This window comes from Xenopus tropicalis, chromosome 8 (assembly GCF_000004195.4).
Source record: "Xenopus tropicalis strain Nigerian chromosome 8, UCB_Xtro_10.0, whole genome shotgun sequence".
NCBI classification, from domain to species: Eukaryota; Metazoa; Chordata; class Amphibia; order Anura; family Pipidae; genus Xenopus; species Xenopus tropicalis.
Genome location: NC_030684.2, coordinates 87,235,272 through 87,253,082, shown reverse-complemented (window position 1 = coordinate 87,253,082; position 17,811 = coordinate 87,235,272). Strand labels below are relative to the sequence as shown.

The window sequence follows — 17,811 nt, the reverse complement described above, 5'->3', positions numbered from 1 at the left end:
GACCCACCAGATGCATTTGATGGATTTCCATAAATGGTTAACAGATAGCTTGATGAGGTACTACTGCCTGCTATATAATGATTTTACCACTTCACTAATGCCTCTTAAAAATATAACAGTCTGATTGTTAGTCCCTGCTTACCAGTCTATTGCAGAGCAATAGTAATGCAGAAGTCCGTTTTAGTGCTGGAGTGGTCTTTTCACATGTTTTCTTATTCCTTTGCCCCTAAAGTTGCAAATATTAAAAAGATGTAATTTTTCTTCTGTGTTAATGTAATTCTGTAAATTGTCAAACTTATGTACAGTCACACAATCATTATCGGTGCATGAGAGTTGGTTAAATCCTTAATATCGGTGATCCAGAGCCACATTGGCTGAGGTATATTTAAATGTATCTTTGGGGGGGCTGGCCTTTATTGGGTGAAAGCTATTCATATGTCAGTTTAGGTGTGGGTATCTGGAATCACTGCCTTTAGACCTGGTTGCCTTGCAGTGAAATGTTAGCAGCATATTAATGTTGCCCCATCAATTGAAGTAGCAAGTGTTATTCAGATGTTTGTGATCTCTTAGAAGAATGACTTATGAGATGTGAGAAAACAAAGAGCTATGTCCCAAAAACACAGATCTAAACACCTAGGAATTCCTGGCAGAAGCTTCCAGCTATGGAAGTTAAGGCATTGTTGCTCATTGTCATCCAGAAAGGTGGGTTTCAACTGTAGTGTAGTAAGTGCTCCGTGTGCCATGGGACTTGCAATTCTTGTAAACTAGTATTTCTTGGACAAATGCTGGATAGTTTGAGCTGAGAAATTTGAAGAAATTGAAGCCTTATTTGCTTTAAAGGGAAAAATATATTTTAAATATGCTGAAAATTAGGCAATGATAATACTATTTTCGAATATAATCAACAGTTTGACAAGACTATTCTTTACCTTTTATATATTACTCTCTAGTGTTATATTTACATGTATACCATCAAAAATATCAAATTCCCCCATGCAAAATAACTAAAATCCATTCAAAATGACATTTGATTTATTTTTTATCAAGCTTTAATTATTCTGACAGGTTGAAGAACCTATCAAGAACATAGGATTATAGGAGAAATAACATTCTGTTTCTGTTCAGTTCTCAAATAGGCTAATAAAAACCATGACATTAACTTTGTTAGGCCTCAGTATTCCTGATACTAAGTTGAAATTTAGCTGTGGGACTTGTGATGTGAAAAGCGGAAACAGTTGCTGTTGAGTTGTTCCATTGTTCTACAGTTTAATTAGCATCACTGAGGTGCCTGGTGGAGAGGCTAAACAGTTTTTCTTGATATTTTAGGTGATCTAAAGCAAGAGATGTTGGAAGATGCTCAGAACAAACTAATGAATCTTTTGAACAGCACAGAAGGAAAAGTGGACAAGTAAGCACATTCCCATTTGTTTTATTTTATACGTTTGGTGGCAAAGTTATGCTATTATTTATTTGTCCTTTAAAATGAACACTTTTTTTGTTTGATTTAACTTGATCTTCAGTAATGCCTTGTATAACATGATCTTTGCTTATTTTAATAGGGATGGAATCAGTGGTGGTGAGGGCCATGTAACAATACAGAGCCATGAATTCATGGCATTAGGGAAAGCAGGCCCAAATGTACTGATATTAATGCCATGACATATGTACTGGGAATTAATGCCATGACATACCAGTTTAGGGACAGTTATGTCAGCTGATTGCATCCCATTAGAACCCATCCCTTATATTTGATGAATATGTCTGTGCCCCAAAGAGCTTGTGGCTCCCACTTGAGTTAAGTTGTATTAACTGCAGTCCAGTGTTCACTAATGTAGCCAAACTATAGCCAAAGTACAGATTAGGCAGAATATAGATATTCTGTGGAATGTAATCATTTTGTTACATTACATTCACCATAAACACCAGATTACCTTGTACATATTGCAGTTTCATGTTGAAACCCTTAAAGGACATGTTAAACCTACATTTGCCTACAATATATATCAGTTGGGCACGTCTTCCCCACCCAAATGGCATCATTTGTACTGAGCATATCCCCTCCGCTTGCCAGCACCATCACATTTTCCTAGAGCAAATAGCACTTTCACCCGGTGGCCATTTTTCCTCTGATACATAATCAGTAACATTTAAATCTGCAAGCAGCATACACACACAGACCCTTATTCAGAATACATTTCATCAAGAATACAGGCTCACACAAGCAGAACTGTCTCTGATAAAAGTACTGCTTTGTTTGAGCACTGTAATGGTAAAGCTGAGCTCAGGAGAAAAAAACCGAAGCAGACAGCTAGAGCTGAGTTTCTATGGGAACCAGCAATGCCATCTCTTCACTGGCTGCTAGACTAGAGGGCATGTTTAAATTAGTTTTAATCTGAGCTTAGAACAACTGAGCATGTCTGGCAAGCCAGGAATCAAAGCAAATTCCCGAGGGGGGTGCAAGTGGGTTACAGCAGGATAAGGAAATCTAAGTAATTAAGGGGATGCTGCAGCCTTACTATTAACCTCTGGACAACCAGTGTGGCAGGTATTGAAAGATTTCAAAGAGGCTGTTCACTGATTACATTTTTGTGTGTGGGGTTTATATGTCCTTTAAATTAGACAATGTTCTAGAGCAGCATTTCCTAACATTTTTCTCAGGAAACCCAAATTAAGTCAGTGAATGTGCCACTCACATTGGGTTAGAACTAGTCATGTACCTTAATATAATTACTATTTTCTACTGTAGGAATAAACTTCACATTGTTAAAGGGGATCCTGGTTACTCTAAACAGCACAGGAAAGTGATTTGGGGTCCTGACCCAAATGTTAAAATCTTTGTTTTAGAAACACCAGCTCCTTTAGGTATAAACTGAAAGTTATATTATTACATTGGAAGCATTGGATTACAAACCAGGTGTTATCTTGAGTTACAAGAATCTGATTATAAATTGAACACCAAAGAGCCACAATGCTGTGATTTTAGAAGAAGACAAACCTGTATTGGAGAGTTCACATATCCATAACTATTACTATTACATTCTGACAGAAATACCTAAATATTTTGCGTAGTTCTGCTTTGTGCAAACATATGTGTCACGTATTGCCTGAATAATGAGGGAAATCAGAGATACCCTTTAGTAATGTTCCTGAGCTTTGTCACAAGCAACACTCATAAACAATATCTAGAACTCTTACCCACGATTAAGAAGTTTAAGTGAGTTGTAAATAGTTCACCAATTAATTGTTTAATTAAAGGCTCTCCATTAGACTATTTACAACAGTGATCCCCAACATATTGCTCACCAACCCCTTGGGTGTTGGTCCCAGTGGCCTCAAAGCAGGTGCTCATGTTTTAATTGTTGGTTAGAAGGCGAGTTTTGGTTGAATAAAAACCATGGGTACTAACAAACAAAGCCTCCTGTAGGCTTCCAGTCAACATAGGGGTTACCAAATAAACAATCACAACCCTTATTTGGTACCCCAGGTACATGTATCATGCTTGTGTTGCTCCCCAACTCTTTTTACATTTGAACATGGCTCACAAGTAAAAAGGTTGGGGACCCCGATTAACAACATAGAACAGTTGTAAAGTAGCTTGGATTTATTCAAGTGGCATATCTGAAGTCTGACATATTAAGTAAAGTAATTATATAAAAATGTCCTAAATTCTAAATGAGTGTGATAGAGCTTCTTTTGCCCTAATCCAGGTGTCCTCAACTTTTTTTTTTTTTTTAACCTATTTGCCACATTCAAATGTTAAGAGTTAGCCACAAGCATAGAAAATGTACCCTGAGGCTGTGATTGACTATTTGGTAGCCTCTATGTGGACTGGCAGCCTACAGAAGGCTCTGTTTGGCAGTACGTAAGGTTTTTATGCAACCAAAACTTGCCTCCAAACTAGGAATTCAGAACTAACCACCTCCTTTGAGGCCACTGGGAGCAACATACAAGGGGTTGGTGAGCAACATGTTGCTCCTGAGCCTCTGGTTGGGGATCACTGCACTAAACTGCCAAGGACAAAGTGTTGTTTGAAGTCTGTTAAGTGTCACTTTAACAATAACAGTGTCAGATTGCCAATTGAGAATAAAAACTGTGTACTAAGAACATCTGGAATCCAACAATGTATCCATAAAGTGAAGGACACTGCATATACTGTGTCCAATAAGTTTCTGACTGCACAGCGAGTTTGGGAGCTGCTAGCGAGTTTTGCATGTAATCTAAAGTGTTGCATGTAAATTTAAGTGTATAGCAGGCGTTTAAAACAAAAAAGGCGTTTGGGGTTTACTGTGCATGCTGGGAGTGCTGGTTGAAAGGAGAAAGTAAGTGCAATTAACTAACTGCTGTGTGACTTGTAAGTGCTACCTGGCTGATTGAGCATACTAATTAAGGGGGTGGAGTAAATCTGGTAAATTCTCAACAGACATTTGGCTGTTTGGTTTGAACCTCAATAAGTTTCTGACTGCACAGCGAGTTTGGGAGCTGCTAGCGAGTTTTGCATGTAATCTAAAGTGTTGCATGTAAATTTAAGTGTATAGCAGGCGTTTAAAACAAAAAAGGCGTTTGGGGTTTACTGTGCATGCTGGGAGTGCTGGTTGAAAGGAGAAAGTAAGTGCAATTAACTAACTGCTGTGTGACTTGTAAGTGCTACCTGGCTGATTGAGCATACTAATTAAGGGGGTGGAGTAAATCTGGTAAATTCTCAACAGACATTTGGCTGTTTGGTTTGAACCTCAATAAGTTTCTGACTGCACAGCGAGTTTGGGAGCTGCTAGCGAGTTTTGCATGTAATCTAAAGTGTTGCATGTAAATTTAAGTGTATAGCAGGCGTTTAAAACAAAAAAGGCGTTTGAAACTTAAAAGGCACTATACAAGGGATTGCACTCGGGAGACTGTAAGTACCCAGTTGCAATATGAGTTGCAGTATGATTGCTGGTGTTACTCAGTGTGCATCTTGTCGCATGTATGTGGTCCTGGAGCAGCAGTTCCATGCAGCATTTACTTGTGAGAGATGCAGGTGGGTTTTCCTCTTGGAATCTGAGGTGCAGAATCTAAGGGGGGAACTGGCAGCACTGAGGGCAGCTGCAAACATGGGGGAGAACAGGAGGCTCACTGAGCAACCACTGGCAGGGGCCGGTGTAGTGGGGGGGGGAGAAGGGACAGTGGAGGTTAATGAGGGAGACAAATTTGTAACAGTTAAGAGGGGCAGTAGGGGGCACAAGGGTAGGGGGGCTGGTTCAAAGCTTGTACAAACCAACAGATTTGCCGCGTTAGGTGAAGATGCTGGGGAAGGCAGCTCTGAGCTGGCGTGTATGGAGCAGGCTGACTCTCAGAGCACCCTGGGAGCCGGCACCTCTAATACAGGTGGGGGGAGTAGTGCTAGGAAGGGAAGGCAGGTTATAGTTGTAGGGGATTCAATTATTAGAAAGGTGGATAGGGTAATTTGTCGCAAAGACCCTACATGCCGAACTGTGTGTTGCTTGCCTGGTGCTAGGGTTCGGCATGTGGTGGAACGAGTGGACAGATTGTTGGGAGGGGCTGGGGAAGACCCGGCGGTCTTGGTACACATAGGTACCAATGACAAAGTTAGAGGAGGGGGGGAAGTCCTCAAGAACGATTTTAAAAAGCTAGGTGCAAAGTTGAGGGCGAGGACTTCCAAGGTAATTTTCTCAGAGATATTACCTGTGCCACGAGCAACATTAAGAAGGCAGCGGGAGCTCAGGGAGATTAATGCGTGGCTGAGAGATTGGTGCAGGGAGGAGGGCTTTGGGTTTCTCCAGAACTGGGCTGATTTCTCAATCGGCTACAAGCTCTTTGCCAGGGATGGGCTGCACCTCAATGATGATGGGGCAGCTGCTTTGGGGGAAAAGATGGCTAGAGGGTTGGAGGAGATTTTAAACTAGGAGTGGGGGGGGAGGGTGCAGCGGGAAATTCTGTGGTAGACAGGATAGATGAGGTAGTGGGCATAGTAAGGAAAATTGGGGGAGGAGACTTGCTTCGGGATACTGATAATGGCAGGGAGGCCCATAAGTTGTTTACACGTCATTCTCACGCCGGAACCAGTATTAAATGTATGTTTACCAATGCAAGGAGTCTGACTGGTAAAATGGGAGAGCTGGAGGTACTGGCGTTGGAGCGGAAATATGATGTGATTGGTGTTGCTGAAACTTGGTTGAATGAGTCTCATGACTGGGCTGTTAATATTGGGGGGTATACATTGTTTCGGAGGGACAGGGGCAATAGAAAAGGAGGAGGAGTGTGTCTGTTCATTAAGCACGACTTAAAAGCAAATATTAAGGAGGAAGTGATGGGGTTAACAGAGGGAGCTGAATCCTTATGGGTTGAGCTTCTCACAGATAGTAAAGAATCTACCAAGCTAATTGTAGGGGTATGCTATAGACCCCCTAATGTAAGCGAAGAGGAGGAGGCCCAGCTCCTGTTGCAAATAGAAAAGGCTGCTAGTTTGGGGCAAGTGATAATAATGGGGGATTTTAATTACCCTGATATTGACTGGGGCAATAGTACTGCCAGGACAGTAAATGGGAACAAGTTTATAAACTTGCTGCACGACAACTTTATGTCACAGGTTGTTGAGGAGCCAACCAGGAACAATGCTATACTAGATCTAGTGATCTCTAATGACCCAGAACGTATAGCAAATGTGCAAGTGGTTGAACCCCTGGGTAATAGTGACCATAATGTTATTTCATTTGATGTTTGGTGCAGGAAACAAATTTACACGGGGGCAACAAAGACACTGAATTTTAGGAAGGCAAATTTTAGCTCCTTAAGGGCAGCGCTTCAGGGCATAGATTGGGGCATTATGTTTTCTGATAAAAATACAGAGCAGAAATGGTTGTCATTTAAAATGATATTAAATCATTACTGTTCTCAATTCATTCCATTAATAAGAAAAAGTAGAAGTGTTAAGAATCACCCCATGTGGCTTAACTCTGAGGTAAAGAAGTTAATAGGGAAAAAAAGGAAAGCTTTTAAGAAATATAAGTCAGAGGGGACAGTAGCTGCGTTTAATGAATATAAACACTATAACAAGTGTTGTAAAACAGCAATCCGGAAGGCAAAGATAGAAAATGAGGAGCGCATCGCGGCCGAGGCCAAGACTAACCCCAAAAAGTTTTTTAAGTATATTAATAGTAAAAAGATGCAGGTTGAGGGTGTGGCCCCATTGAGTTATAATAACAATATGGTTACAGCGGATACAGAAAAGGCAGATGTGCTTAACCAGTTCTTTTCTTCTGTGTATACAGTAGAGGAGCCAGTGGGCCAAGTCTCACCCAATAGCTTCACTGTTGCCTCAGCTCCAACTACACAGTGGTTGGCACAGGATATGGTGCTTAAAGGGTTACACACGATAAATGTAAACAAGGCACCTGGGCCAGATGGAATACACCCTCGGGTACTGAGAGAGCTAGGGGCAGAATTGCAGTGGCCCTTGTTTCTGATATTCTCAGACTCTCTTTCATCAGGTATGGTACCTAGTGATTGGAAGAAGGCGAATGTCACTCCCATATTTAAAAAGGGAATAAGATCTCAGCCTGGCAATTATAGGCCTGTAAGTTTGACATCCGTGGTGGGCAAGTTATTTGAAGGCTTGTTAAGGGATCACATTCAAAATTATGTAGTGGAGAATGGCATTATGAGCAGTAATCAGCATGGCTTTATGAAGGACAGGTCATGTCAGACCAATTTAATTGCTTTTTATGATGAGGTAAGTAAGAAGCTGGACAGTGGGGATGCAGTAGATATAATCTATTTGGATTTTGCCAAAGCATTTGATACCGTTCCCCACAAACGACTGCTTTCTAAGCTAAGGTCTATTGGTCTTAGTGAAGTCGTTTGCACATGGATAGAAAACTGGCTACAGGATCGGGTACAGAGGGTGGTTGTTAATGGCACATTCTCTACTTGGAGTAAGGTTCTCAGTGGGGTCCCTCAGGGTTCTGTACTGGGTCCACTTTTGTTTAATTTGTTCATAAATGACTTAGGGGAGGGTATTATGAGTAATGTATCAGTGTTTGCAGATGACACAAAACTCTGCAGACCAGTCAATTCTATCCAGGATGTGACATCCCTGCAGCAGGATCTTGACCAACTGGCAATCTGGGCAGCTAAGTGGCAGATGAGATTTAATGTGGATAAATGTAAGGTCATGCACCTGGGATGTAAAAATATGCAAGCCCCGTATAACCTTAATGGGACTGCACTAGGCAAATCCATAATGGAGAAGGATCTTGGAGTCCTTGTAGATAATAAACTTGGCTGTAGCAAGCAATGCCAGGCAGCAGCTGCAAGGGCAAACAAGGTTCTGAGCTGTATTAAAAGGGGTATAGATTCACGGGAGGAGGGGGTTATTCTTCCCCTTTACAGAGCACTGGTAAGGCCCCATCTAGAATATGCTGTTCAGTTTTGGTCTCCAGTGCTCAAACGGGACATTATTGAGCTAGAGAGGGTCCAGAGAAGGGCAACTAAGCTGGTAAAGGGTATGGAAAGTCTCGGTTATGAAGAAAGACTGGCCAAGTTGGGTCTGTTTACACTGGAGAAGAGGCGCTTAAGAGGTGACATGATAACTATGTATAAATATATAAGGGGATCATATAATAACCTCTCTAATGTTTTATTTACCAGTAGGTCCTTCCAACGGACACGAGGGCACCCACTCCGTTTAGAAGAAGGGAGGTTCCATTTAAATATTCGGAAAGGATTTTTTACAGTGAGAGCTGTGAAGTTGTGGAATTCCCTCCCCGAATCAGTCGTACTGGCTGATACATTATATAGCTTTAAGAAGGGGCTGGATGGATTCTTAGCAAGTGAGGGAATACAGGGTTATGGGAGATAGCTCTTAGTACAAGTTGATACAGGGACTGGTCCGATTGCCATCTTGGAGTCAGGAAGGAATTTTTTCCCCTCTGAGGCAAATTAGAGAGGCTTCAGATGGGGTTTTTTGCCTTCCTCTGGATCAACTTGTAGTTAGGCAGGTTAGGTATAGGCATTATGGTTGAACTTGATGGACGTATGTCTTTTTTCAACCCAACTTACTATGTTACTATGTTACTATGTAGTTTACCCCTTTTTTCTTAAGTTACAGCAATGGTCCTGGATGTAACCCATGAACTGCCATAAGTCAGGCAAAGAAGATATCAATAGAATCAAATCTTGTATGCTTTCAACATGTTATGGGGCCTGCCACTATGGGCAGCACCCAATAAGAGAAGCTGCAGCCTGGGGAAATGCAGTTTTTTTACATTGAGTTTTATGTATCCACAAGCTTCTGATTATAAACTAAACAGTATATAGGCACAAGGTCCTAATTACAAACTGAACATTATGGATGCACACAATCTTGATTTTTTGAAGCGTATTTACAACAGTTTGATCATGCCAGAATTGCTTCCAGATGTTTGTGAATTCTTGGACCTAACAGAGAGCCTGTACAAAGTTATTTTTTGTTTTAATACAAGCAAACCAACAAGGATTTTCCTTATTCCCACTGCTATCTCTTTCTTTAGATTAAACTGTGCAGCTGTGTAAGCCTCAGGAAAACTTCCATGTTTAGTCATGCACCATGTATATTGACATTTGTTAACACAACGTGATATTTTATTAGATTTTGTAAATAGGCATAGAAAGCTTTAGACCATGTGAAGCTTTATAAACGTCACATGTTCCCATACGTGCCACTTTATCTCTCCATTTCACTTGTCTCATCTCACTGGATTATGGGACAGTAGCTTCATAGATACCAAGTTATACTGTAGGTAATGCCATGCCTCTGTGTAACCAGAGTTTTTAAGGTTAGGATGAGGATCAGTCAGACAGACATGACAACATGTTTCTGTTAAATTATTAACAGAAAGGCACAGCAAAAAGTAATTCTCAAGTTTTGTTTTTATGCACATTTTAAGCCTTCTAATCCATTCAACAAAGAATCATCTGTAGCAATGTAGCTTAAAGGAACAGTAACACCAAAAAATGAAAGTATATAAAAGTAACTAAAATATAATGTGCTGCTGCCCTGCACTGGTAAAAGTTGTGTGTTTACTTCAGAAAGTCTGCTATAGTTTATATAAATAAGCTGCTGTGTAGCCATGGGGGCAGCCATTCAAAGGAGAAAAGGCACAGGCACATAGCAGATAACAGATAAAACACTATTGTATTCCACAGAGCTTATCTGTTATCTGCTCTGTAACCTGTGCCTTTTCTCCTTTTTTCCAGCTTGAATGGCTGCCCCTGTGGCTACACAGCAGCTTATTATATAAATTATAGTAGTGTTACTGTAGCAAACACACCAGTTTTACCAGTGCAGGGCAACAGTGCATTATATTTTTATTACTTTAAAGCCCTTTCATTTTTTGGTTTGGTGTTACTGTTCCTTTAAAAACCAGTGAAAAGCATGGCTGACGTGTAAGAAGGGACACTGCCTACTGATATTTCATTTCATTTTGTTTCCTGCACTCAGATTTGGTGTGTGTTTATTACTCTGTATCTATAGCAGTGTCCTGATATAATCATTTTTCTTCACTGTTGAGATTACTTCATATACATTTTTGCTGTTATGCCTGTAATTTGCTGTACAACTTAAACATCAAGTTAGGTGCTGTGCCTCTACTGGTTATGGCAGACCTGCAAGTGGTGCTTAACTGTCTATGTACTCCTCAGAGTTCTAATGAGGAACCTTTTTGTTGGACACTTTCATACTCCGAAGAATAAACGCCATGAAGTATTGAGGTTAATGGGAAGCATTCTCGGAATAAAGAAAGAAGAAATGGATGAGGTATGTTGGCAGCAAGGAAGAGGATGCCATCTCTGATATCTTCATTGTGCACAAGTGCCATTTCTGACCCAGTCTGTATTGTGTTAGTTTTTCTGTATGTGGTCAAATATAAGTCTTTTGCAACAAAAAAGGTTTCAGTTTACAATGGATTACAAAACAACATATTTGTTAGGGAAATAAAAATTTTAAAGATAATAAGTTACTATTCTAAATATTTCATAATTGATCTAGCTCGTGGTAGATGAACATCGTGGTGTTTCCAGATGGATGACTGGATGGCTTGGTGGAGGAGGATCCAAAAGTGTACCCAGCACACCCCAAAGGCCAAACCACCCCTCACTTTTCAATACTGTAAGTATGAACAAAAGGTTTGCAGGTGTTTTGTGTGGGGTGATATGAAACAATTTTGTTTAGAGCTAAAATGTTAAACATATATTCTCACCTTGTTTCCCCATGGGATGTTGGGCACACTGCTTTTTTGGGTCAATCACCTTATTAATCCAATCACTAGAAGTAGTTAGGTGAAATCATGCCGATAAAACAATAACTTAAGAATACCTAGTTGGAGGTCAAAGCTTATTTTGGGTACATAAATCTGCAGAAAGGAATTTTGAGTGATTTCATTACTTGGCTATAAAAGATATTATGAGTATAGAAGCATTTATAGCATTCAGATTCTAATTGCATTTCAGTTATGAATTGTACTTATATTTTTATCTCAAAAACATCAAAATTGCTGATTATGCACTGTATTCTGCAGTCATTTTCCGAACTGTTTGTAAAGTTCCTGGAGACAGAATCACATCCCACACCTCCTCCACTCAAACTCACTATGCAAGAACTGACCCCTTCGAGACCAGCCTCCACTCTGAATCCAAGCGGATCCCTCGCCACCAGTGTTGCAGGTACTACCCTTGGCCATTTATTGTATGCTTATGCACAAGCCTCACCATCATACCTAGAATAAACAGTTGGTATTAACACCAAAAGCTTGAAATAAAGTGTATTAGTACAATTAAAAAGGACGGTAGCCTTTTTAGTAGGGTGACCAGTTATCAGACAAAACCATTAAAATCCATTATTCTTTTTATTCTTATTTATTTTTTTATTTATTTTTTTTAATAAAAGGTTTACTTATTCATGTAAGTAAAATAATGTCACTACTTCTTTCCATAATGATTTTTTGTGTTTCGGGAATTAGGAATGCACCTAATCCAAGAGTTACATTTAGGATTTGCTCTGTATGTTTAGGATTTTCTCTGCAAATTGAGTATTTTACCTTTTCTAAAATAATAAAGTTGCCTTTCACTAATAATAATAATAAAGTTACTCTTTGCTATTCCACTCTTCAATTTTGCTCAAATTAAAATATGCAATTTAGGGTTTGGATTTGTTGTAATGTTTGCCCAAATCTGCTGAATTTATGTGCTTTGCACTCTGCAACAAAAAATGGATTTTTAGTATCTCTATCAAGGACAAATATTTTGGGGAACTTGCAGTAAAATGTGATTTATGTGGGGATCAAAAAGTAACCCCTGCATCTATAGTTACTGTCACACTATACTGGGCAGCAAGGAAGAAGTTCAGTGCTCTGCTGTTCTCCATATTTTCACTGAAGTATATTGTATTAGTAGCTGTCTTTTTCCACTGAGCTCTGTGCTGGAACCTGTGTGTCTAGAGACCCCACTTCAGTGCCCCTTTCCTGAGGCAGCTTTCTTGGTCTTGTTTTCTTAAAACTGTGCCAAGGATTTGTTTATTCTGGAGATGGCGGAGCCGTGTAATAATTTAAATACATTTTTGTCTTTGTGACACATTGCTGCACTATTTTCAGTTTTCACTGCTTATTTCTAAAAACTTTTCATTCTGTCTTTCTCATGTGTGACTAAAACGCAGCAGAACATGAGCTTTACTTGAAACATATCCCTTACCTTCCAGGAACAATGGTGTCTGGATCAAGAAGACAGGAGTCCAATCCCTTCCTGGCACCTCGTTCTGCAGCTGTACCACTAATCTCAACATCCAGCCTGGGAGGTAGCGCATCAGGACATCTCCTCATGAAGCCAATATCTGATGCCTTGCCCACATTCACCCCTCTGCCAGTGTCCTCAGAATCCAGTGCAGGGGCAGTGCTGAAGGATCTCCTGAAGCAATAGACTAACTGAAGCCAGTATCTGGAGCATTGTAGCACTTTAAGCAAAAAACACTATTGTATATAATAGACCCCAAAGAGGCCTTTTGTACAATCAGATAATGGATATCACAACCATTTCCTTATTGAAACCTATAGATACTTGGTTTGCGTGTTGTTTGGACCTGATCAAATCACAGACAGGATTATTATGGAGCAGCTGCCAAATTATTGTCCATGTTGGTTCAATCCAGAACTCATAAGATGTCTAGTTCTAGCATATTTTGCACATTAGTTTTACTACTGGTAACAACCTAAACCACTGCAAAGCTTGGTTTGTCATTTGTGTAATGTAACAGTGCAATCGGCACTAAGAGTGCAATAAGAAGCAATGCCCTGCTTCTAGGACTTGCAAATAAAGTAATACAAGACTTCAAGTGGTGGGTACTTGGAATCCTCTCAGCTGCCAAACCTAGGAAATAGTGTTACAGGCAGGACATTAGCTTCCAGCAATTCTGCATTGGGGCACCCTGCTTTTCAGCTTGATAGCCCATGAGTGATAATCACTTTTATCACTCACTAAAAACTTTTCATCTCTCCAGCTTTCCAATGAAGTCATCAGTAGCCAGCATTATTCATCTCTCTGCTTGAAGTATTCAGCTCCAACAACAATGATTTTAATGATTACTTTTAAGGAATTATATTTTTGGCCATAGGGATCAAAAGAATTGTAGTGTTCCTCAGTCTTAATGATTCTAAAAAAAGAAGGGAGGGGGGAATAACCACAAATGTGGCACCGATTACAGCCGATTTTCTTTTCACACTAGTTCACAAAAGGCTACATATTGAGGGTTGAGATATCTTCGTATCTCATATTTGGTTATGTTTGATGTACCAGATGCTCATTTAATCACCAATACTGTCTCAGGCTAGGATGGCCAGATCACTTGAAAATTCAGCGACACATTTAGAAAATCAATAAGTGCGGCCCTGTAGCATGCATTTATTAGACATGTCCTTGTATTTTCAAGTGATCTGGTCTCTCCATCTTCCTGTTTTATACATTTAATATTCGATTACACCATCTCACATTAAAGCTACCATATGCAGTTCCTCGAAGGATTCAGTCTGCCCCTTGCATAAACTATATGTCCGGATCTTTTGTTATTTAATATATTTACTGATGTACAATTATTTCCTGTTTACTTTTACGAGTTAATATAGATTGCCATCGATTGTGTGAATATTCTGTATAGAAAATAAAAACTAAATGAAGGGCCTTGTTTTTCCAGTTCTGTTTTTACCCTAGATTAAACTTACAGCTGGAACTCACATATGCAAAACATAATGATTTCACCAGTTGGGCCTTTTAAAGTCCAAAGAATTTCTGCTTTTTGCCTTAATCCATTTCCTTTGCTTGGCGGTCAGAGAACCAGGGTTTCTGGTGTAAGCACAACAATACACACTTTTCTAAACCTACAACTTTTTAAATTATCTTTTATTAGTGCAGAATTTCGTCTCAATTTCATACAATTCCACTTGTTAATTTATTGCAGTATTAACAGGCACTGCACTGCTAATAGGAATATATAACAGGTGTAAGTGCAGTGGTTGCATCCACACATAATTGCAAAAAGTAATTGGATTCTTCATTAGAAACAAAGTAAAATATTCAGAGTAAAAACCCTCCTATACACAAGTTGGAGGATATGGATGGAATCTGGGTTGGGAGCAAAGGAGATATAAATGCAATTGCTACTGAACTGGCTGAATACATTCTCTGCACAAGATCTGATACCTAAAACAACGTAGTTTGCTACATTGTTTCAAGAGTCATCAGAAGTGAGTGCAGAATGAGAAAGGGATACAAAAATACTGCTTTTAATAAACATTACATTTACAAGTTTTGGTTCTTTAAGAAACTAGTGACCAGTGTGTGTAGGCAACATATAATATTGCACTGGCATCTATGAGATTTTAGCTGCTCACTGAAAACAAAATATGTTGAAAGTGCTTTAAAGTAATTTAAATATAATGTACAGTTGCCCTGCGCTGGTAAAACTGGTAAGTTTGCAACAGAAACGCTACTATAGTTTATATAAATGAGCTGCTATGTCAACATGGGGGCAGCCATTGAAGCTGGGAAAAAGGAGAAAAGGCACAGGCACATAGCAGATAACAGATAAGCTTTGTAGAATATAATGGGGTTTTATCTGTTATCTGCTAAGTAACCTGTGCCTTTTCTCCTGTAAATGGCTGCCCCCTTGGCTACACAGAAGCTTTATTATATAAACTATAGTAGTCTTTCTAAGGAAAACACACCAGTTGTAGCAATGCAGGGCAGCATTACATTATATAGTAATTACTTTTATACACTTTCATTTTTTGGTGTTACTGTCCCTTTAATGCATTTACTATTACAGCATTACTACAGGGAGATATTTTCAAAATTTCTTCCCTCTGAATTTTTCCAGCCATGCTAGTTTGGGAGCACATCTTTCAAGCATTCATATTTACTTTTTTGGTTTGGTACGAGAAATCATTTCTTTCCAAACTATAATATTCGGTACCCTGTTACAGCCAGCGTCTGTTGGCTGGGCATTGCAGTTTATATGCATAGCCTCAGGAATAACTGAATGTTTTGAAGGGATTATTTAACAATTTTGCTATGTGTATAGAGCTACACAATATACCCTTCCCAAAGATATTTAACTGCAGCTTCCAGTGCTATAAGCTTTGGGGATTTTACATTTCATTTCTTGGTCTTCAATTGCAATAATTATGCTTGCATTACATAAAGGGTTAAAAATGAAGCTCCTCCCAGCCTTGCTTACCAGTGCCTTCACAATGCTTTCCCAGCAATAATCGTCTCTCTGCACCTCACTGTAGATCTGCTAGCAAACAGACTTCCTTTTACAGACAGGATGTAAGTCTGAGTGGGCCTCTGGCCAAGCCCATGCATAATGAAGCGATGAGTGGCACATATTAAATCAGTCTGTATTGACTGTTTTTTTTAAGTCCAGAATTAGCCTAAGATAAAATATATTATAGAATGGGATGTGAGACCTGGTTTACAATTTCTGAATAGACAAAACAAAACTTTTTATAGTTCGAAGTAGACTTACACCCAATCAGATGGTGAGTTAATTCACAAAAGGACTTTTGGAATGCTAGTCTGACCCGCATTAGAGATGTTATTACTAAGTCCATTACTGAAGAGAAAGAATGCTGGATCCACTTTGCTGGTTCTACATGTGCTGATTGTAAAACCCTTCATTGTACTGATAAACCGCAAAAAGGGCAAAACCAGTCTTTTCAGCCTTTTTGGCTAAAATCAAGGGTAGAATCTGTTCTTATTAGTGAGAGGTAACTGCCTCAGCAATGCAATGTATGGTTTTAGTGCTGCACACTACAACACAGAAAGAACAGTTGATTTTCTTGCCAATGGGCAGGTTGTTCTGCTTTCAAGCCTGAGGTTTTTTTTTGTGCCCCTGGGGTGCCTGAACTCACAGAGTTATACCACCTACTTGGAAAAATGGCACATGCACACTTTACTTACTGCATTGATCTAGGGAGGAGATGTGTGGCCATTAGGTTCCTTCTCCCCCTAAAACCTGGCCCCACCGCAAGTGCATACAGCATGTTGTTGGGGCCTCTTCAGAGGACCATAGATTTATTGGGCCCCCTTATAATTCCATGGGCTGGAGGGGGAAGGACAAAGGGACCCCCCCAAGCCTTGCAGCAAAGAAGGTCTGAAGACTCTTGCCTCCTGCGGGCCTTTTGGTCAGGACCCAAGAATTCAGGTTATTTTAAGCATTTTGGCCAGGTAACCTTAGTGTTATGGACTTTTTTTTAGGCTAAGTCACTGCACCCTTATGCACTTTGTGTTTTTTTGGCACTATTTTGTGCTTGGTAATTTGAAGCATGCTGAGAGCTTCAAGAAAAATAGGAATCCATTTGGGAATCCAATCGGCATACTGCCCTGGATGAGTTTTAAAAACCCAGTGGGTGAGGCTCAGTCTCAGTATTCTATGGAAATTTTAGGAGCGATCCTGGGCTTCCTTCCCAGAATTCCTTTTGCTTTTCATACAAATAAGGACATCTCTCCTTAACCAAAATGCTTTTCTAGAAAAATGCCATAGATTGTCTCTATCTGGCCCAGTGGGGGAAGGTGTTTGGACCTCTGTGTCTAGAACTGGTTGCAGTACAGAAAATAAATGGTGAATCCTAAACTGTTGATAACGATTTACTGCTTGGTAACATTTGCCTACAGGTAATAAAATTAGCCCCTTTATCTGGGTCCCATAAGAAAAAGGTAAACACTGCTTTAAAGTATTACAAAAAGATATCATTGTTGCCAGAATTTCTTTGTAGCAGCTTCAGCCACTACTGAGCCTGGGCCATCCCCTACCTGAGATTTACTTATAATGCATTACAGAGCAATCGTTACCATTTGATACATCAGTTGCTGGCATTTCCCTGCTGCTTGGATATTACACTAAGATCTGTAATCACTAGTCACAGAACACTGGATCTGTTCCCTTACAGGATTACTAGCATGTTGCATTGTTATCTAATCATTCAGCAATGTGCCGCTGTAACTATACCAAAGAAGTCATTAAGAAAAATTATCTGCAGCACAATTCCTTATGGCCACACAATGGTTAAGGCATTTAGCAAGTTTTTATTTTTTTTTTCTCTTTCCCTTTCTTGTTGGCAGTCACCCCAAGATTGTTGTGAGGAGTCTGGCCACTTGGTGAACTGAGTAATCAGAACCATCTGTTTCAGACTGAGGCCCCCATTTGCATTGTTTAACATACTCTGAAAATGAAGTGTTCATTTTTAACATTCCTGCAGCAATTGGTCTAATGCTGTATTACGGAAGATTGCTAAG

At 39.8% G+C, this 17,811-nt stretch overlaps 1 protein-coding gene across 2 annotated transcripts in view; it reads left to right on the top strand.

Moving 5' to 3' along the window:
- The window catches only part of trip11 (thyroid hormone receptor interactor 11), a 59,986-nt gene extending 45,790 nt beyond the window's left edge, over positions 1–14,196 (top strand). For both annotated transcript variants that reach the window (XM_031891661.1, XM_031891660.1), the window contains exons 17-21: positions 1,327–1,408; positions 10,675–10,789; positions 11,021–11,140; positions 11,550–11,694; positions 12,725–14,196. In XM_031891661.1, coding sequence (XP_031747521.1) covers positions 1,327–1,408; positions 10,675–10,789; positions 11,021–11,140; positions 11,550–11,694; positions 12,725–12,942 — 680 coding nt within the window. In that variant the 3' untranslated portion in view covers positions 12,943–14,196. The remainder of the gene's footprint in view (positions 1–1,326; positions 1,409–10,674; positions 10,790–11,020; positions 11,141–11,549; positions 11,695–12,724) is intronic.
- Positions 14,197–17,811: the final 3,615 nt, after the last annotated feature.